The 17,951-nt window shown below is 37.8% G+C and overlaps 1 protein-coding gene across 3 annotated transcripts in view; it reads left to right on the top strand.

The window, feature by feature from the left end:
* The first annotated feature begins 304 nt into the window (after positions 1 to 304).
* LOC101209123 overlaps positions 305 to 17,951 on the top strand; it is a 39,433-nt gene continuing 21,786 nt past the window's right edge. Inside the window, exons 1-4 of one of the 3 annotated variants that reach the window (XM_011661943.2) lie at positions 305 to 711; positions 2,250 to 2,478; positions 10,092 to 10,239; positions 14,362 to 14,457. In XM_011661943.2, the coding sequence (XP_011660245.2) occupies positions 525 to 711; positions 2,250 to 2,478; positions 10,092 to 10,239; positions 14,362 to 14,457 (660 nt within the window). In that variant the 5' untranslated portion in view covers positions 305 to 524. The remainder of the gene's footprint in view (positions 712 to 2,249; positions 2,479 to 10,091; positions 10,240 to 14,361; positions 14,458 to 17,951) is intronic. The other 2 variants (XM_031884111.1, XM_031884113.1) reach the window with 2 other exon arrangements.

Genomic DNA, 17,951 nt, shown 5'->3' with positions numbered 1-17,951 from the left:
TTAAATTGACTTTACAAAATTAACTTAGAAGGGTAATAAGAGCTTTTTCTTTTTCAACAAAAACATCCAACATTGTTATGCTTTTGAAAACAAAAAAGGAAATTGGAGTTGCATAATTTTGAGGGAAATCCAAAACTAAAAAAAATGAAAGTATTGGATGAAAATGGAATTTGCTACTAGAAAATGAAAAACAAAAAACGTTATCAAATACGCTGTTTCTTAGAAATGAAAACAGAAATAAAAAACCGAAAACGAAAGGAGACCGTAAAAAACCAAAACGGCCGCTCTTCCATAACACCATCTGTAAGGCCGACCGGTTTTTTGTTATTTCGGGCGAAAGCAAAATAGAAAATATCCAGGTGAGGAGAAGAAGTTCAAGTTCCAAAACTCCACTGTATCCTTATTTTGCTTTCCAATTCATCCAATTCAACCCCCCACATGGTGGTTTAATTTCTTCTTCTACTTCACCATCACCCATAAACACATGGATTTCCAATTCCAAGACTCTTTGAATTGAAACAGAAATGCTCTTTAAACTCCCTTCCACCTATTTGAAACCATCTACCGCTGGATTGGATCCTTCAATTTCTCTTCATGCCGATAAACTCGTCTTTCGGTGTTTCACTAGAAATGTTCCGAAGCCCAAATATCGGTTTAAGCTTGTGGGTATGTCTATGGGAGATAAATGGCCGCTTAATGACATTGATGCGAGTGAGTTTGTTGACATTCTTTCTAAGGATTTTCAGTTTTAGTTACTTTCTCTGTTTCTTTATTTTCCTTGTCAACTGTTTGATTAATTACTACTTATGTTTCTCCATTGCAATTACTCCTTGCTATAGTTGAACACCATATTTTCATGATAATTTCATTTATGGAGCTAGAGTAGAACATGTCATGCATCCAGAAGGAGAAAGTTAGTAGGACGTCATCCTTGTGTACCACGGGCAACACTAACATAATTAATTAAAAATGACAGTATTCAATTTATATAACCAACACGATATTGTTTTAGGCTAACACGTTAACACTCCCCCTTAAAGGAAAGGGTGAGGAAATGCCGTTGATTTTGTGATGATGGTAAACCAACTTGGTTTCTTACAACTCTTTTGTTAATCCATCAACTAATAATCAGTTTTGGGAACATGCTGCACTCCGAAGGATTTGTCAAGGACTTTATCGTGAACAAAGTGTATGTCAATTTCCAATGTTTATCCGGGTATGATAAAATGGGTTTGGAGTGATGGAATGCGCTGATGTTGTCATACCAAATAATTGGTGTAAGTGAGCTTGAGCAACTGATCTTGTCCAGAAGGGACTGAAACCAGCTGATCTCAGTATCTTTGTGGGCCAAAGAATGATACTCTGATTCAGTGTTGGACCTATGGATGACCAAGCAATTAAAGAATGCTACAGATTTCCGATCATCACATGAGCACGACCAATGTACGTCTAAGTAGGCAACGACAATGATGAAGTCATTTTGGACTTGGGAATTCGTAAGCCCAGTGACAGAGTACCTTTGATGTTATTGATAGCTTTCTAATGGAGGGATGTTCAATTATGAACAAAGAGGCTTAATTTGGTGATGACAAACGAATTTTCAAGTCTGATGTGTGGAAGGTACTGAAGAGTTCCTTCTATGTGAGATTTGTCAGTAGTTCTTCCTAATTGGCTGTTAAGGATTTTCTAGTGACTACGTGGAGGTTCATGGGTTGATGTGAAGTAGGCCTAGTCTTTCGGGAAGATTCAGTGCACACTTGGTCTGGTTGGGATGGATTCCATTATTGCACCAGTAAACTGAAATACCAAGGAAGTAGCAGCATAGATTTCCTAAGTCCTTTGAAGCAAAAACGTTAGTAAGTTCAACAACAAAATAGTTGATGAAAACATTGTCATTTCCTGTCACTCTGTCACCAAGATGCCATCAACATAGCTTAGAATAAAAATCTTAGTCTATATCATAACAAGAAAAAAACAGAAAACTATAAACTCTATAATTTTAGAACCCCGTTGCAGTAACACTTGTTGAAGCTTGTTAAACCAAGCCATCGGGGCTTGTTTCTGTCCGAGTCTTGTGTATCTTACAAACATGATTGGACCACTACTGCTTCATAAAACCTTCCGGTTGTGCCATAGCGTCATATTAAGGTCAATGCTTAGTGGGTAGTGTCTTTTGTCTTGGTATTGTTTTTCCCCCTACTCCCTCTGAACCCTCGTTCTGTCTGTGCTCTATTCTCATTTCCTGACAGATGCAGTGCAACAAAACTTAAACAAATGGCTGCTGAAGACGCAGAACTTCTTAAATGAAGTCACATCTCCCCGAGGAAAAACCAGTAAAAACAAAGATCATATTCCTGCAGAAGCCTATGATACCACTGAGAAAGAGGATATAGTTAAGGTGGAATGTACCGTTAATATCAGGACACCGAATGGCCTTCTCTCTTCTGCTGCTGTTGTATCCATTGAGCAATTTAGCAGGTCAGATTATAACAAAATTTGGTCATTTTTTGTATAATTTGATTTTTTTATAACAAAATGCAAATGGTTAACCCATACAAAATTTGGTCATTTGATCTAAGGATATTGAAATATTCTACCTTATTGACTTAATTTCCATTTATTGTTTCTTCCTATTGGAGAATGTTGTTGTTAGAGCAAAATATGAAATAACTCCTTCATTGTATACAATAGAATTTGATATATATAGGCATACGTGGGAATCGTAAATAAATACAGTAAAGGACAAATGACTAATAAGCTTCTATAATTACATGACTATACACTCCCCTCAAGCTGGAGCATATATATTAATCATGCCCAACTTGTTACATAGGTACTCTATTTCAACTCCATTCAAAACTTTTGTAAAGATATCTCCTAATTTGATAAGTCCCTGAGACTCAAGGTTTATTCTAGAAAGAATAAGAGAGGCTGAAATGGAGTTATAGTTAGTTTTATCGTGTGGGGTCAGAGGAATATTGTTAGTTAGGTTATTTTGTTATTTCCTTAAAATATACTTTGTGTTAAAAGGATAGGAGAATTATCTTTTTGGCTAGAAACTTAAAGTAGAATTCTTCTTGAGAATTGGGGAGATTGGGAAACTCTTGAAGCCTTCCCCTGTTGTTGATAAATAAATTGAGGTTGAGGCCTTACAAATTTGGTATCAAAGCAGTGGATCCTAGAATGGTTGGGAAGATGGAAGCAAGAGCGATAGAAGTTGAAGAAAAGATGGAAGCACCCTCCAAGAAAGTAACAATGGAAGGGCTGGTGGAGACGTGCTTCATTGAAGCTGGCAAGAGACATAGAGCCCTTGAAGAAAGATGGATGGCTAATTTGCTGAAGCAGAAATAAAGCGGGCGACTGCAGATCAGAGATCGGACGCAAATTTTGCTATGATGAGGGACAATATGATGAAGTGGATGCACAAGATGGAATTAATTGGAGGTGGGTCGTTGAAAGATGCATCATCATCAAAAGGACAGTTACAGATAAAGAGAAAAGACCTATGGATAAAGGATCAGGTCAGGGAACGAAAGAAGATCAGAATACTCACTTGATGTCAGAAGAAATCAGTGCACTGCGGTGCTGAATAATCGAGAGGTACCATTGTTCAATATGAGATTAAGGAAGCTTTAGATTCCAATTTTCAAAGGAGAAGAAGGCAATGAAGGAATTCAAAAGGAAGCAGAATTTCTCATGAAGGAGAATATTATTTCTTGAATGAATATTACTGAAGGTATTACAAGGTATTTATAGGAACAATAACAGTTGATAACGGTATAACTACAGCAACTGTTTGAAACTAAATAACAAATTATTTAAACAGAATTATTCTGTTATCATGGCCCCTCAAATGAATGTTTATGAAGCATGAGTTTGCTTGTGAGGTAGTGAAGACGATCAGATGTGAGCAGTTTAGTGAATAAGTCTGGCATTTGCTGTTGTGTAGGAACGAACTTAAAACGACATCTCTTCTAGTTGTTCGTTCTCGAACAAAATGAAAGTCTATCTCGATATGTTTTGTCCTCCCATGGAAAACAGGATTTTTCGCCAGTTGAATTGCAGAGTGGTTGTCACAGAATAGTCGGGGTGGGTCAATCCCGAAAATCTGTAAATCCCTTAGGATTTGTCTTAGCCAGCGACTTCAGCAGCGGTAATGGCTAAAACTCTGTATTCAGCTTCAGTGGAGCTACGTGACAATGTGGTTTGTTTCTTAGCTCCCCAAGATATTGGATCGGAGCCTAAAAATACTACAAAGCCAGTAGTAAGAGTGTCTATCATCACGATCTCCTGCCCAATCAGAATCAGAAAATGCAGTTAATTGGAGAGGTTTGATTGATGCTTTTTGAAACAAGAGCCCAGAGTTGGAAGTTCCACAGAGATATCTGAGCACTCTTTTTGCAGCTCCTAATTGAGACATATGAGGAGAGTGCATATATTGAGAAAATTTTCCAACTGAAAAGGAGATGTTTGGTTTACTGAAGGTTAAATAGTGTAAAGAGCCAATTACAGCTCTATATGACTGAGCATCTTCAACAGAGCATGGTCCACCAGTGTCAGTAGATGGATGGAGAGTCATAGGAGTAGTACAAGGCTTTGTATTTGACATCTCATGCTTCTTTAATAGATCTCTAATATATTTCTGTTGGGTTACATGGATACCCTTTGAGGTGTACTGCACTTCTAACCCAAGAAAAAAATGAAGGTTACCAAGATCAATCATATCAAAACGAAACTGAAGCTGGGATATTAACTCTGAAATATACTGCTGTTGGTTTCCTGTTATTGTGATGTCATCAACGTTAGTAACAAGTAGATAATGGCGCCATTCAAACTTCTAACAAACAGAGAGGAGTCAGCTTGTGAAGCAATGAAGCCAAGATCTAAAAGATATGAAGTAAAGCATTCGAACCATGGTGCTTGTTTAAGCCCGTATAGTGATTTGAGTAGTTTGCAAACATGATGAGGTTGTGATGAGCTGACAAAGGCTTGAGGCTGTTGCATATATACTTCTTGAAGGAAGGCATTTTTTACATCAAGTTGTCTGATTTTCCATCCATATTGAGCTGCAAGAGATAAGATGATGCGAATAGTTGCCTTTTCAACGACTAGGTTGAAGGTTTCTTCATAGTCAACACCTTCTTCTTGATGGTATCCTTTTGCTACAAGGCGGGCTTTCTGTCTAGCTATTGTTCCATTTGGGTTCCTTTTAAGTTTATAGACCCATTTACATCCTATTGCACTTTTTCCAGGAGGTAAAGGTGTTAGGACCCATGTGCCTTGTTTAATAAGTGCAGAGTGTGCCTTAGCCGTAGCATCTTGCCATACCGGAAGTACTTTGGCTTTGGTGAATGAAGTTGGTTCCAGATTACTGTAACAGTAGCAACAAAAATCTTCTTTTTGGAAATCCCAGACTTACCTCAAGTTTGCATAGAGTCGGAGTTATGTGCTAAGGGAGCAACAAAGATTTCAGCTTCATCCCTGAAATTTTGACTTGGTATATTAACCTCTGCATTCTCAATGGGCAGTGTATTAAGTCTATCATCTTCAACATTCATCAGGGTTGCTTCTGTGTGATGTACTGGTGAAGTAGAGGTAGTGGGCAGCTGAGGAGAGATATCGCTTGATTGTGGTATTTGTGTGTTAGAAAGCGGCAAAAAGAGAGTAAGGAAGAGTATAATTGGTTTTTGTGGGCTGGGGAGGTTTGGCTTGGGTTTTGAAAGACGTATCATTTGGTTCAGTGAATGGAAAAGATGACTAATAAAAAATAACATGTCTAGAGGTATAGACTTGTTGGTTGCTCATGTTGTAACAAAGATATCTATTAGAATCTGATGCATATCCGAGAAAGGTACATTTGGTTGTCTTTGGTTGAAGTTTGTTTGATGTATATGGTTTTAGGAGAGGGTAGCAGGTGCAGTCAAAGACTTTTAAATAGGTGTAATCAGGGGTCTTATGGAAAAGTATTTCAAAGGGTGATTTATAGCCAAGGTTGGGAGATGGGAGGCGGTTGATTAGATAGACAGCAGTGTTGAAGGCAAAAGGCCAGAATTTTATGGGTATAGAGGCTCTGGACATCAAAGTGGCTGCTATTTCGACAATGTGTCTATGTTTTCTTTCGGCTACGCCGTTTTGTTCGGGTGTATAGGGACAAGATTTTTGATGAATGATGCCATATTTTTGAAGATAGGATTGAAGAGAATGGTTCACAAATTCTCCACCTCCATCACTTCTTAATTTTTCTAAGAGATAGTTGGTTTTCAGCTAGGGGTTTAAAGATCTGAAACATAGAGTAAACATCAGATTTATGGGTAATGGGATAGAGCCAAGTGTATTAGACAAGTCATCAATAAAGGAAACATAGTAGTTGAAGTTGTTTATTGACTTTTTTGGGGAAGGTCCCCATACATCAACTTTTACTAGTTCTAAGGGATATAGAGAAGTGGAAGTGGAATGAGAAAAGGGAAGTTTATGTAGTTTTCCTTGTGCACAAGGTTAGCATACATTTTTTGGTAATGAATGAAAAGGTAAATTCATGCTACATAAAACAGAAGAGAGTATGGGATCACTTGGATGTCCTAACCGTTCATGCCAGACTGAAGAGGATGTTTTTGTTCCAACATGGGCAACTGTGGATGAAGATTTTGAAGTTTGAGAGATTTGTATTAGGTAAAGACCATTTATGCTGGGTCCTTGAAAAAGGATTTTTCTCGAGGTTTTATCCTGAATATGAAAGAAATCGGAGTCAAACAAACAAAATGCAATTATTATCTATGCAGAGACGATGTACAGATACAAGATTAGTGGATATAGAGGGCACACAAAGGAGTTCTTGGAGTTTCAGAGAAGAGGAAGGTGTTAGGAGAATACCACAGCCTGAGTGAGTTATTGGTAGAGCTTGCCCACTGCCTACAACTATCTGTTCATCATTGGCAAAGTTAGAAGTATTGGCTAATTGAGATAAATCAGAAGTGATGTGAGAGTTACAGCTAGAGTCAACAAGCCATTGAGTACTAGAATTTGCAACAGTATTGTAGTTTTGAGTGGCTACCATAGCAGCAAGTTGTGCTGGTGGATGACGACCTTGATAGTTGTAGTTCAATGCGGTTGTAGCAGTCAAGTGCACTGTGACCAAGTCGATTGCAAATTTGGCACTGAATTTTGTTGGCTGGCTGATCAGTAGGGTTTTTTAAGAAGTGTTAGGGAATATGTTGGAGAGGTTATTTGGTAATGACTTTTTTGGGATTCTGCCTCTTCCATTATAACCACTTGGGTTACCTCTTCCATTTCCTTTATTGTTGCTACTGCTTCGACGGCTGTTATGGTTATTACCACTATAGTTTCCTCCTCTGTTATGTGGATTGTAATTTTGGCTTCGAGTTTGATTATTCTAAGCAATAAACACGAAATTTTGAGGTAGATTTTCATCACGTTTAGTCTGTTTATCAGTGGCAAACTCTTCTGATATTAAAAGAACACGCGTTCTTCAAAAGATACCAAGGTAGACCTGGTGCAAATTGAGGTTCGAAGGGTATTATATTCAGATGGTAAACCATTCATTGTGTAAATAATGAGATCTTCAGAATCAATAAGAACAGAGACATTGGACAACTTATCTTTTAGTTCTTTGATGCGCTGGATGTACGAATTTATTGATTCACCGGCTTTCTTGGAGATGGTAATTCAGACTTGAGGTTCACCACATTGACCCGAGAATTGGAAAGGTAGTGTTTCTCTAAGGTGTCCTATATATCTTTGGATGTGGAGCAGCCGACAATGTAGGCAAGGACACCGGGAGAGAGAGTAGCGTTGATGAGAGCGTGGTCTTTAGCAATCCATTCATCATGGAGTGGGCTTGGTTGAGTATGTGCTGCTGTTTGGGGAGAAGTGATTGCTTCAGAAGAAGAGGATGAAGTGGTACCAGTAGTGGACTGTGCAATAAATCTTGCGGGTTTTCGATTAGAGCCATCAACGAAGCCAAAGAGTTTGTGTGCAATCAGGATTGATTGAATATGGAATTTCCACGGTACAAAGTTTGTAGAATCAAGACAGATTGAAATTAGATTACAGATATTGGAGAGGAGGAAGATTGGAGAAGAGAGTTCTTTGGTTGGATCAGTCATGGGTTCCAGTGAAGACCTGGTAATGACGGAAGCTTCAGGATCGGACGTTAGTCACCAATCTGATACCATGAAAGAATTCAAAAGGAAGTAGAATTTCTCATGAAGGAGAATGTTATTTCTTGAATGAATATTACTATAGGTATTACAAGGTATTTATAGGAATAATAACAGTTGATAACAGTATAACTACAACAACTGTTTGAAACTAAATAACAAATTATTTAAACAGAATTATTCTGTTATCAAGCAAGAGTGTTGATGAATGGTTACATCGTGTAGAGAGATATTTTGTGATCAATCGTCTAACAAAGAAAGATAAATTGGATGCTGCTGTTCTTTGCTTGGAGGGCGAAGCTCCTGATTGGTTTCGATGGAAGGAAGACAGGGATTCCATTACGAGTTGGAGCGAATTTCGACTACTGTTATGGAAGCGATTTTGACATTTTGATCACGGTGATAATGAAAGGTATTGATTTTATGAAGAAGGAATGAATCGATAACCCTAGAGAACAATCATACTCGATTGCCTCTGCCATAAACCTCTCACCTCGAGAAGGTTTTTTAACAGTAACTAACTCCCTTCTCCTCTCTGAAACGTTCTATTTATATTCTAGCACTTTAGTGGTCCCCTCACTTAACAACTTCTCTCCCCAAAATACCCTTACCTCTCCTATGATATTAATGTATAATTGGGGGCCTAATTACACCCCTCTTCTAAATCCACCATGGCCTCAAGGTGAAACATAGGAAATTGTCGGCGAAAATCTTCAACAATCTCCTAGGTAGCATCATGAGTAGCCAGACCTTTCCAAGCAATCAACACCTCCCATCCACTAGTACTGGATTCTTGTGGTAGCCATAAACTTCCTCAGGTTCAGTCACCCATTCAAAACGCTTAAACAGGGGAGGTAAAACTGGTTCCACCATATCTTCCTTGGTCCTAATGCTTTCTTCAGTTGCAAAGCGTGAAACACTGGGTGAGTAGAAGCTCCCGTTGGTAAAATCAACCGATAAGCTACCTTTCCCACTCTTTCTTCAATGCAATACAGCCCAAAATACTTGGAAGATAACTTCTCATTATGCCTTATGACCACAGATGTCTGTCTATAGGGATGTAATTTTAGATATACATAATCACCAACCTCAAACTCCCATTCATGCCTTTTACGATCAACAAATTTCTTCATGCTTCTTGAGCAATCCTCAAATGCTCCTTCAAAATTCCGAAAGTTACATCCCGATCTCTCAAGCCTCAGACTCCTCAATCTGCAGATCAACCACTTTAATGGTTCCTATCTGCCAGAACTTGTTTGTCTTGGCTGTTACCGTACTGTCTTTTTTGTTCCTCAAAATTTATATTACTTATGGATGCTTCTATGGTATATGACGATGGCGTTAAGAGGGTAGTTGAGATGCCTAGGTCCGTCTCCTGATCCCCCAACATTTTGGCTTCTCTGTTATTCTCATTGTATAATTCTCTTGTACTCTGAGTTTTATATTAATAAAGAAGTTGGGGGTGGGGGTAAAGAGTGCCACAACTAAGCCAAGGATCCTTCCAAAAAGAATTAGTGGTACCAGTACTAAGTATAAGTATAATCTGTGTATGATTAGCCATAAGGTCAATTGTTTTGAAGATTGTTTTCTTATATGTTAGTTGCAATACCACTCACACATATTTTCCCTTCAAAGGAAAAAATATCAATTGATTCGCTCTCAGTTTAACTTGCCTATTTTTCATTTTCTACTTAGCAATAAAAAATGTTAAATTTGAGAGGTTCTTATTAGCCTGGAAATTTTGATTTCATGTTCCTGGTTTGTTTTTTTTTTTTTTTTTGTTTCCTATCTTGTATGGTTTGGTTTGTTTTTTTTCTTTCTGGTTTCCTATCTTGTTTAGATTTTTCTTTCATTTATTTGTGAAGAATTATATACATAATTTATTTGACTGATCTTTAATGTAATGACATGCAGGATGAATGGCTTGACTGGGCAGAAAATGCAGAGGATATTTAAAGCCCTTGTGCATGAATCTGTTTACAACGATGCTCGCAGTTTGATAGAGTATTGCTGTTTTAGATTCTTGTCAAGGGACAGCTCAAATATTCATCCTTCACTCAGTGTAAGTACTTCTTGCTTCTTTATATTTTCTAATAACAGAAAATTTTAGCAGCAATGCAACTGGAATTTGTTTGCTCTTGGGTTTTTATGATGTTCTTTTGATGTGCTCTTTCTGATCTCCTATCTGGATATCCTTTTCAAGTTTTATGTTTAATTTGGTTTTCATTTTACTCTTCCATTCTATCTTTTTTCTTCTCTTCACTCCATCGTGTAGTTTGCATTTGGGTTATTGGTTTCTTTTCACTTTGTTAAAAGCGGTAAAGAAAATAGACACTGAGTTACGTGGAAACCCGAGTACTAGGAGAAAAACCCCGATATGACTTTCTTATTAATTTTTCATATTAACAAAAGATACAAAGGAAAAAATAAATAGACAACTAGCTTATGCCCTTGTGTATTTATGGAAAGCTTACCATAAATCTTTTTTCCTTTTTCCTTATGCCCTTGTGTATTCTATTTAATCTCTCACTATACCTTTGATAGTTTGTAAATCATCAGAAAATAATAAGGACAAAATATCGTAGTTTTTCTCCCGGTACTCGAGTTTCCACGTAAATTGGTGTGTTGTTCTTTGTCTCTACTTTTAATATGGTATCAGAGCGAGACATTGAATACACCCTATAAACACTAGAAGACACAATCAATGATGGAAATCAAATAGAGGAGATAGCCACAAGTTTTAGTGCCGCCGCTGATGCTTGGATCTGTGCTGACATGGACGAATGGTTCCGCCGCCTTCAAACGACTTTGGAAAATGTGATCTAGTTAAATTTGTAGTTGTTTGCGTCGCCGCTGGAGCTACATGTGTCATTCCTTTCTCCTCAAACAACGCCGACCTTTCCAACTGTGCAACCCTCTCCTTCATCTGCGGCCTATACTGCTCCCAATGCCCCGATTTATGTACTGCCTCCTAATTCCAGTCGGCCACCATCGCTTTTGCTGTTAAATCTATATGCCTTGCCACCCACAAACCTTAGTTATCAACTCTATGTTAAGAATCCTCAAATTCACTCAATATTTGAGGTTGGTGAATCTTCGGCACATTCCAATCCTAATGTGCAGGCTTCCTTGGGATTAACTCAAGAGCAATTGGAAGGGCTTCAACAACATATTGCAGCAATTGAGGCTACCTTAGGGATGACATCCTATACTCTTGTACCGATTATTCTGAGAATCTGGTAACCTCATTCCCTACTTTATCCTCTCCTTATATGATTAATACTGTGGCTCTGTCTATAGGATATCATGTTTTAGAAAAAAAGTTGAATGACAATAACTATTTCTCATGGTCTCAATTAGTCAAGATGGATCTTGAAGGACAAAATAAATTTAGCTTTCTGACGGGGGAAATACCTCGCCCTCCACCAGGCGACCCACAGGAACGATACTGAAAGGCAGAGGACGCTATTCTTCAATCCATTCTGATTAACAATATGGAACCCTAGATTGGCAAACCATTACTATTTTCTGCAACAGCCAAAGATATTTGGGACATGACCCATACACTTTACTCCAAATGTCAGAATGCCTTTTGCCTATACATACTGAGGAAGCAGGTTCATGGGTGCAAGCAAGGAACCATGGATGTCACATCCTTTTTTAATAAGCTTTCTCTTACCTGGCAGGAAATGGACTTATGCAGAGAACTAGTCTGGAGTAGTCCTAGTGACGGTTTGTAGTACTCTAGAATTGAAGAGATTGACAGGATTTATGGCTTTCTTGCTAGTCTTAATCCTAAGTTTGATGTAGTTTGAAGGCTATATTAGGCTAGAGGCTGATTCCCTCCTTGATGGAAATCTGTTCTGAAATCTGCCTCGAGGATGATCGCACAAGTGCTATGAGTTTTTTTGCAACTCTTGCCACTAACTTTGCTGCCTTTAGTGCTGGTTCTCAACTCAGGATAATGATAAAAATAATGGAAAATCTATCCTTGTTTTTTAGCACTACAAGAAACAATGGCACACCATGGATCAATGTTGGAAACTCCACGATTGTCCCCAGAAGGTAAGAAACGGTCCTCCAACGAGAAACATAACTCAGAAGGTGTCCACGTTAGTGAGACTACCACTGCCAACACTTTTCAGTCAACTAGCCCTACTGCAAGCCAGACCAAGACTCTTACTCTGGGTGCCATTGCTCAGTCAGGTATGCTTTAGTCCTTTAGGCTTATTAGTGTTGATGGGAATAATCCCTGGATTTTAGACTGAGGGGCTACAGATCATTTGACAGGTTCTTTAGAGCACTTTATTTCTCATGTCCTTTGTGTCTGTAATGAAAAAATCCGAATAGCTGATGACTCTCTAGCTCCGAATGCTGGCAAAGAACAAATAGTCCCCTTTGATGGTCTCGCTCTCTAGAATGTTTTGTATGTGCCTAAACTGTCTTACAACTTGTTATCTATAAGCAAGATCACTCATGAGCTGCATTGTAAAGCAATCTTCTTACCTGAATCTGTTTGATTTCAGGACATGAGCTCGGAGAGGACAATTGGCACTGCTCGACATAGCGGGAGACTTTACATCCTTGATGATGATACCTCTAGTAGTAGTATCTCTAGGGCTAGTTTATTGTGTTCCTATTTTAGCACTTTTGAACATGATTGTAGGTCCTTTTAATTGACTGTGTTTTTGCTTCTAATTGTTGGTTTTTCCTTCTCCAAACATTCAACATTTCTTGGGTTTTTTTTATCAAGGTTTTAAGAACAATGTGACTCAAATTCTTGTCGGTCCAGCCTTGAAGAAGAAACCAAAGTGGGTAAATGCAGTAAAAGCTCTCTTAGTTGAAATCTGGTTTGAAAGAAACCAAAGATTTTTCCATGATAAACCTTCAACTTAGATGGAACATTATGATTCTGTTCGGTTGAGCGCATCCTCATGGTGTTCACCATCCAAAAATTTTCAAGATTACTCTTCGCAGGAAATTTTGTTAAATTAGCTAGCCTTTATAGCCGGTTTTGAAGTCCTTGATCATTATATCTTCAGGATCAGCCTTACACATCAACCAGTTTTCTGCTCAATCAAGAATTATTCTTCTTTGTTCCTGGCTGCCGCCTTTGTTTTTGGACAGATTATGAATCTTTAGTTATGGCCTTGTATTTGTGGCTCTTTTCTTTGCTTTGTTTTAATCTTGTATTGGGAATAGGATCTTAGTTTAAGGGTTTTATTTTCGTTTACGGGATGTGATGTTGGCGCTATGGGGGTGTCAACCTAGTTGAGATACCCGGATGCGCCTACTGATCTTTCCCCCTTATTGCTCTTTGTAGAGATACCCGGGTGCGCCTACTGATCTTCCCCCCTTATTGCTTTTTGTATAACTCATGTACATTGAGCTTTGTCTCTTTTTTTTTTCTATATATTAATGATAGTGAGACTCGTTTTCTTTTCAAAAACATGATTGTAGGTTGTGACATTTTTGGTTGGGCCGCCCAAACTTTAATTATATGAAATATCCGTTTCCCTATCTCTTTCTAAAATTAATGTCTCCTCTCTATCTTGTGATGTGTGTATCCGGGCTAACAACATTGGGTTTCATTTCCCTCACAACCATACAAACCCACACAACTGTTTACCCTTATCCATAGTGACGTTTGGGGTCCTTCCAAGGTCACCACCTCATCTAGAAAATGGTGGTTTGTAACTTTCATTGATGATCATACCTGTCTTATCTGGGTCTACCTTATCACTGATAATTCTGAGGTATCCTCTATTTTCCAAAAATTCTATCACACAATTTGCTCTTCCGTTCACACTATTTTGTAACTTTTCCTTGTATAAATGATAACTTTTAATTCCTTAGAAAGAAAATTTCATAATTTAATGATTAGTCGGATATTGATCTCTCTGAATTAATATATATGTAAAACCCAACAACATGCTATAAAATCTTTAACCCATATCAATTGACATAATTTAAAATAAAAAGAAAAAATTGCAGAAGGAACCAATAAACTTTCTGCGTTAATAGGGATACAACCTCCCAATGAATGACGTCGCCAAGGAAATTAACCAAAGACAAAAAGAATTGAACAACTCTTTTGCTTTTTTAGTATATGTTGATGACCAGCAAAAGAATGCTTTTCTTTTCTTTTTCTTTTTATATCAACAAATTCTGTTTATTTCTGCAGGAACCCACGTTTCAGAGATTGATATTCATAACAATGCTTGCTTGGGAAAATCCATATCATGAGCATGCTAATGTTTCAGAGGAAATTTCTTTTCAGGTTATTAATGCAATATTAAGTTTTGTGCCATCGTATGAATTTCCTTGTGAATAATTAAAATCAAGGAATATTTTATTAATGTCAAAATCAATGCTATGAAGAAAGGATCTCATTTGAAACGATAAAGCACGAGCAGTTTCAAGTAAATACCTATTTTTTCATTCTGCAACACCATTTTGAGATGGACTGTCAACACACGAAGACTGATGAATAATGCCATGTTCACACAAGTAAGAGCCAAGAGTATGAGAAAAATGTTCACCTGCATTATCAATGCGCAAAGTTTCGAGAGACATTAAACTGATTTTTTTATTTCAGTATGAAAGGCATAAAAGTGAGATAATAACTCAGAACAATTTTTCCACTTTTTCATTAAATATAACCAAGTTAGACGAGAATGATCGTCAACAAAAGTAACAAAATAACGAAAGCCTGTTTGAGATATAACTGGACACAGACCCCAAATATCAGAATGAACTAATTCAAATGGAGCACTTGCTCGTTTATTGACTCGAGGACTCGAACTAAGACGATGAAATTTAGCAAATTGACACAAATCGCAATTTAAAGAGGACAAAGACGGAAATTCGGGATAAATTAAATGAGTAAGTTGACTAGTAGAAATTAAATTAAATGATAAGTTAGGCAAATGTAACACAAAAGATGACAAAAAGGATGGGGTAAGGTAAATAGCGCCAGAGCCAAGAACAGAAGATGTGGGGCCATCTGCCAATGTAACAGATGGAAAAGGGGCAGGGGACAACGTTCTAGAAAATAGGTTAGAATTACCTCTCATATGAGTTGTGGCACTAGAGTCTATGACCCATTTGGTACATGATGTAAGAAGAAACTTTGTAGTATCTGGGGCAACGGTGGATGCAACAGGAGTAGAGGAAGATGATGCTTGTAATGAATCTTGGTAGTTTTGAATCTTAGCAAATTCATCTATAGAAATAGTACCTGACGCCTCTGGTATATCACATGTAGAAGCTATCTGAGCATGTTGAGATCGTTGACTATTCTTATATAACAATTTCCAACAATCATGTTTCATATGGCTTGGCTTACGACAGTAATTACAAATAATCTCTGCAGAATCTGGTTTTCGATGATCATAACTATTCCTCTGAACATTGCTATCCATCGCTCGAGGTACCCATGGGTTATTATTCTTGCTAAAGAGAGCACTACTAGGTTGAGGAATAGAAACATCAGTCGAAGAGCTTTCAATGCGAAGGACACGAGTGAAAGTATCGTTTAATGATGGAATCTTAGAGTCAGAGAGAATCTGGGCCTTCGCCATTCCAAATTCAGGTAAGAGTCCATTAAAAAAGATCATAACAACCATCTTCTCTTGTTGAGCTTGTTGAACTTGAACATCAGGACTAAAAGGTAACAACAAGTCAAGCACCAGCAGTCCAAGGAGAATAAATGTCCGAGTTTGGATTATGGCAGTGGGTTCTTTAAACTGTTCCGAGACTATGCAAAGGAAGCTTCCCAATACGTGTTTATTGCCTTCAGTGTTCCCCCTTTGCTTGGAAAACAGTGAGCTATTAATTCACCTATTCATTTTCGGTCCCTTCTCATCAAATTGTTGGTTTAGCATATTTTCTATGCTCAAACCAATTTGGGTCTTTGATGGTTCGTTTAGCGCCAATTACTCAGGGGACCTTATTTATCGAAAAAACCTTTTCTAATTTGGGTTAATTTGATAAAAGCGATTCTAGCTGAGATTTGGTTTGGACCTAACCAACGCATCTTCCATGATAAAAAAAGGAATTGGGCTAACATCGTAGAGATTTCTAAAAGAAATGCAGCAGCTTGGTGTTATTCAAATGCAGAATTTAAAGATTACTCCATTCAAGACATGTGCCTCAATTGGACCGCCTTCATTTGATGAGATTCAATGTAGTTTCCTTTGATTGCCAGTTCAGAATTAGTGGTTCTGTAGTTTGGATGGATTTTATATGTATTTCTGCCGTTTTGTTTTTCCTTGCAGCCTTGCTTTAGTCTTCCATAGGTAGCTTTTGTAGTTTGTTTTGATGGTTACTTTGGTCTTTTCATGACCTTAGTATTGCTCTTGTCCTTTGGTTTTTTCTTTGTATTTTGGATATGGTGAGGGTGCTATGGGAGTGTCAATCTAGTTGAGATGTCCGGGTGCACCTACTGATCCTTTTTCTCTTTCTCTCCCTCAATTCTTGGCTTCCATATTATTTTCATTGTATAGTTCTCTTGTACATTGAGTTTATTAATAATAAAGAAGCTTGTCTCCTTTTCAATAAAAAAAGGTAACAACAAGCCAAGCTCGACAGTTATCTTCTTAAGGCGCATAAAGTAGCCGGTGACAGACTCAACTTTTTGTTCAGCACGAAAAAATTGCATACAAACCTCAAATATTCTATTGCATACAAACCTCAAATATTCTATGTACTTGCTCTTTACCTTAATATAGAAAATCTAAAAATTCAAGAAGTTCTTTAATAGACTCACAATGATCAACCAATCCAATTATCTCACTCTCAATAGAGTTTTTGATCTGAAGATATAAACAGGCGCCAATCCTTCTTTTGCTTTGCATCTTCTGGGGAATTTTCGGTCATATGATCATCCATATCAATACTTCTCAAATAAAACAAAATTATCTGATGCTAATCATAATAATTAGATCCATTTAACTTATGTTATGTGATCTTAGAGGCTAAGGAAATAACGTTAGAGACTACCAAATTTTTTATGTCAGCCATATTGATGTGCACACTGATTGTAGTCCACACAAACAAAGAAAAAAGCCAATCCAAACAGCTGCAAAATTGGAACAAAACCCTAAAACAATGGCGTAGCCTTCAGTTTTCGTCAAACCCGAGTACTCTTTGATGGACCCAACAGCACAGACTGACCAGAAACAGAGGTTCAAGACAAGCTCAGAAGACGAAGGTCAAATCGGAGCTCTCACGTGCTCTCACGCGCCAGCTCGTGGATGCTATGCAGAGATATTCAGGTGGCGGGTGAAGCCCACACGCAGTGTTTCCTAACGATCGTCGAAGGCAGACTGGGGTGGGCAGAGGTGGTGCTTCTTATGGTCTGGGCTGTGTCGGCAAACGACTAGTGGAAGGTGACCTAAACTTAAGCCTAATGGAGAAGGAAGCTAACGGCCATTCGAAACCCTAACGGCTCTGATACCGTGTAATTCAGAATTCAAAGAAAGTGTATTTCTTATTCATATTGAGTCAAAGTAAAGTTACTTATTTATATGGAGAACAAATAAAGTCCAGACACTATGACAATTACAATAAAGGACATATGTTATAAATATATATCATAACACCTTGCAGGGCCTTTCAAAACACTGATTATGGGAGTGTCAACCCAATTGAGATGTTCGAGTCCACTCGCTAATCTTAAGGTCTTAGGTCTGTCTCTTCTTCGCAATTCTTTGCAATTTATATCTTCGTATTTTACTCATGTTATTAATGAAAAGACTCGTTTCCTTTTTC

The sequence above is a fragment of the Cucumis sativus genome, chromosome 1 (assembly GCF_000004075.3).
Source record: "Cucumis sativus cultivar 9930 chromosome 1, Cucumber_9930_V3, whole genome shotgun sequence".
Lineage (NCBI taxonomy): Eukaryota > Viridiplantae > Streptophyta > Magnoliopsida > Cucurbitales > Cucurbitaceae > Cucumis > Cucumis sativus.
Note: the sequence above shows the minus strand (reverse complement) of the source record. Positions and strands in the feature narration are given on the sequence as shown.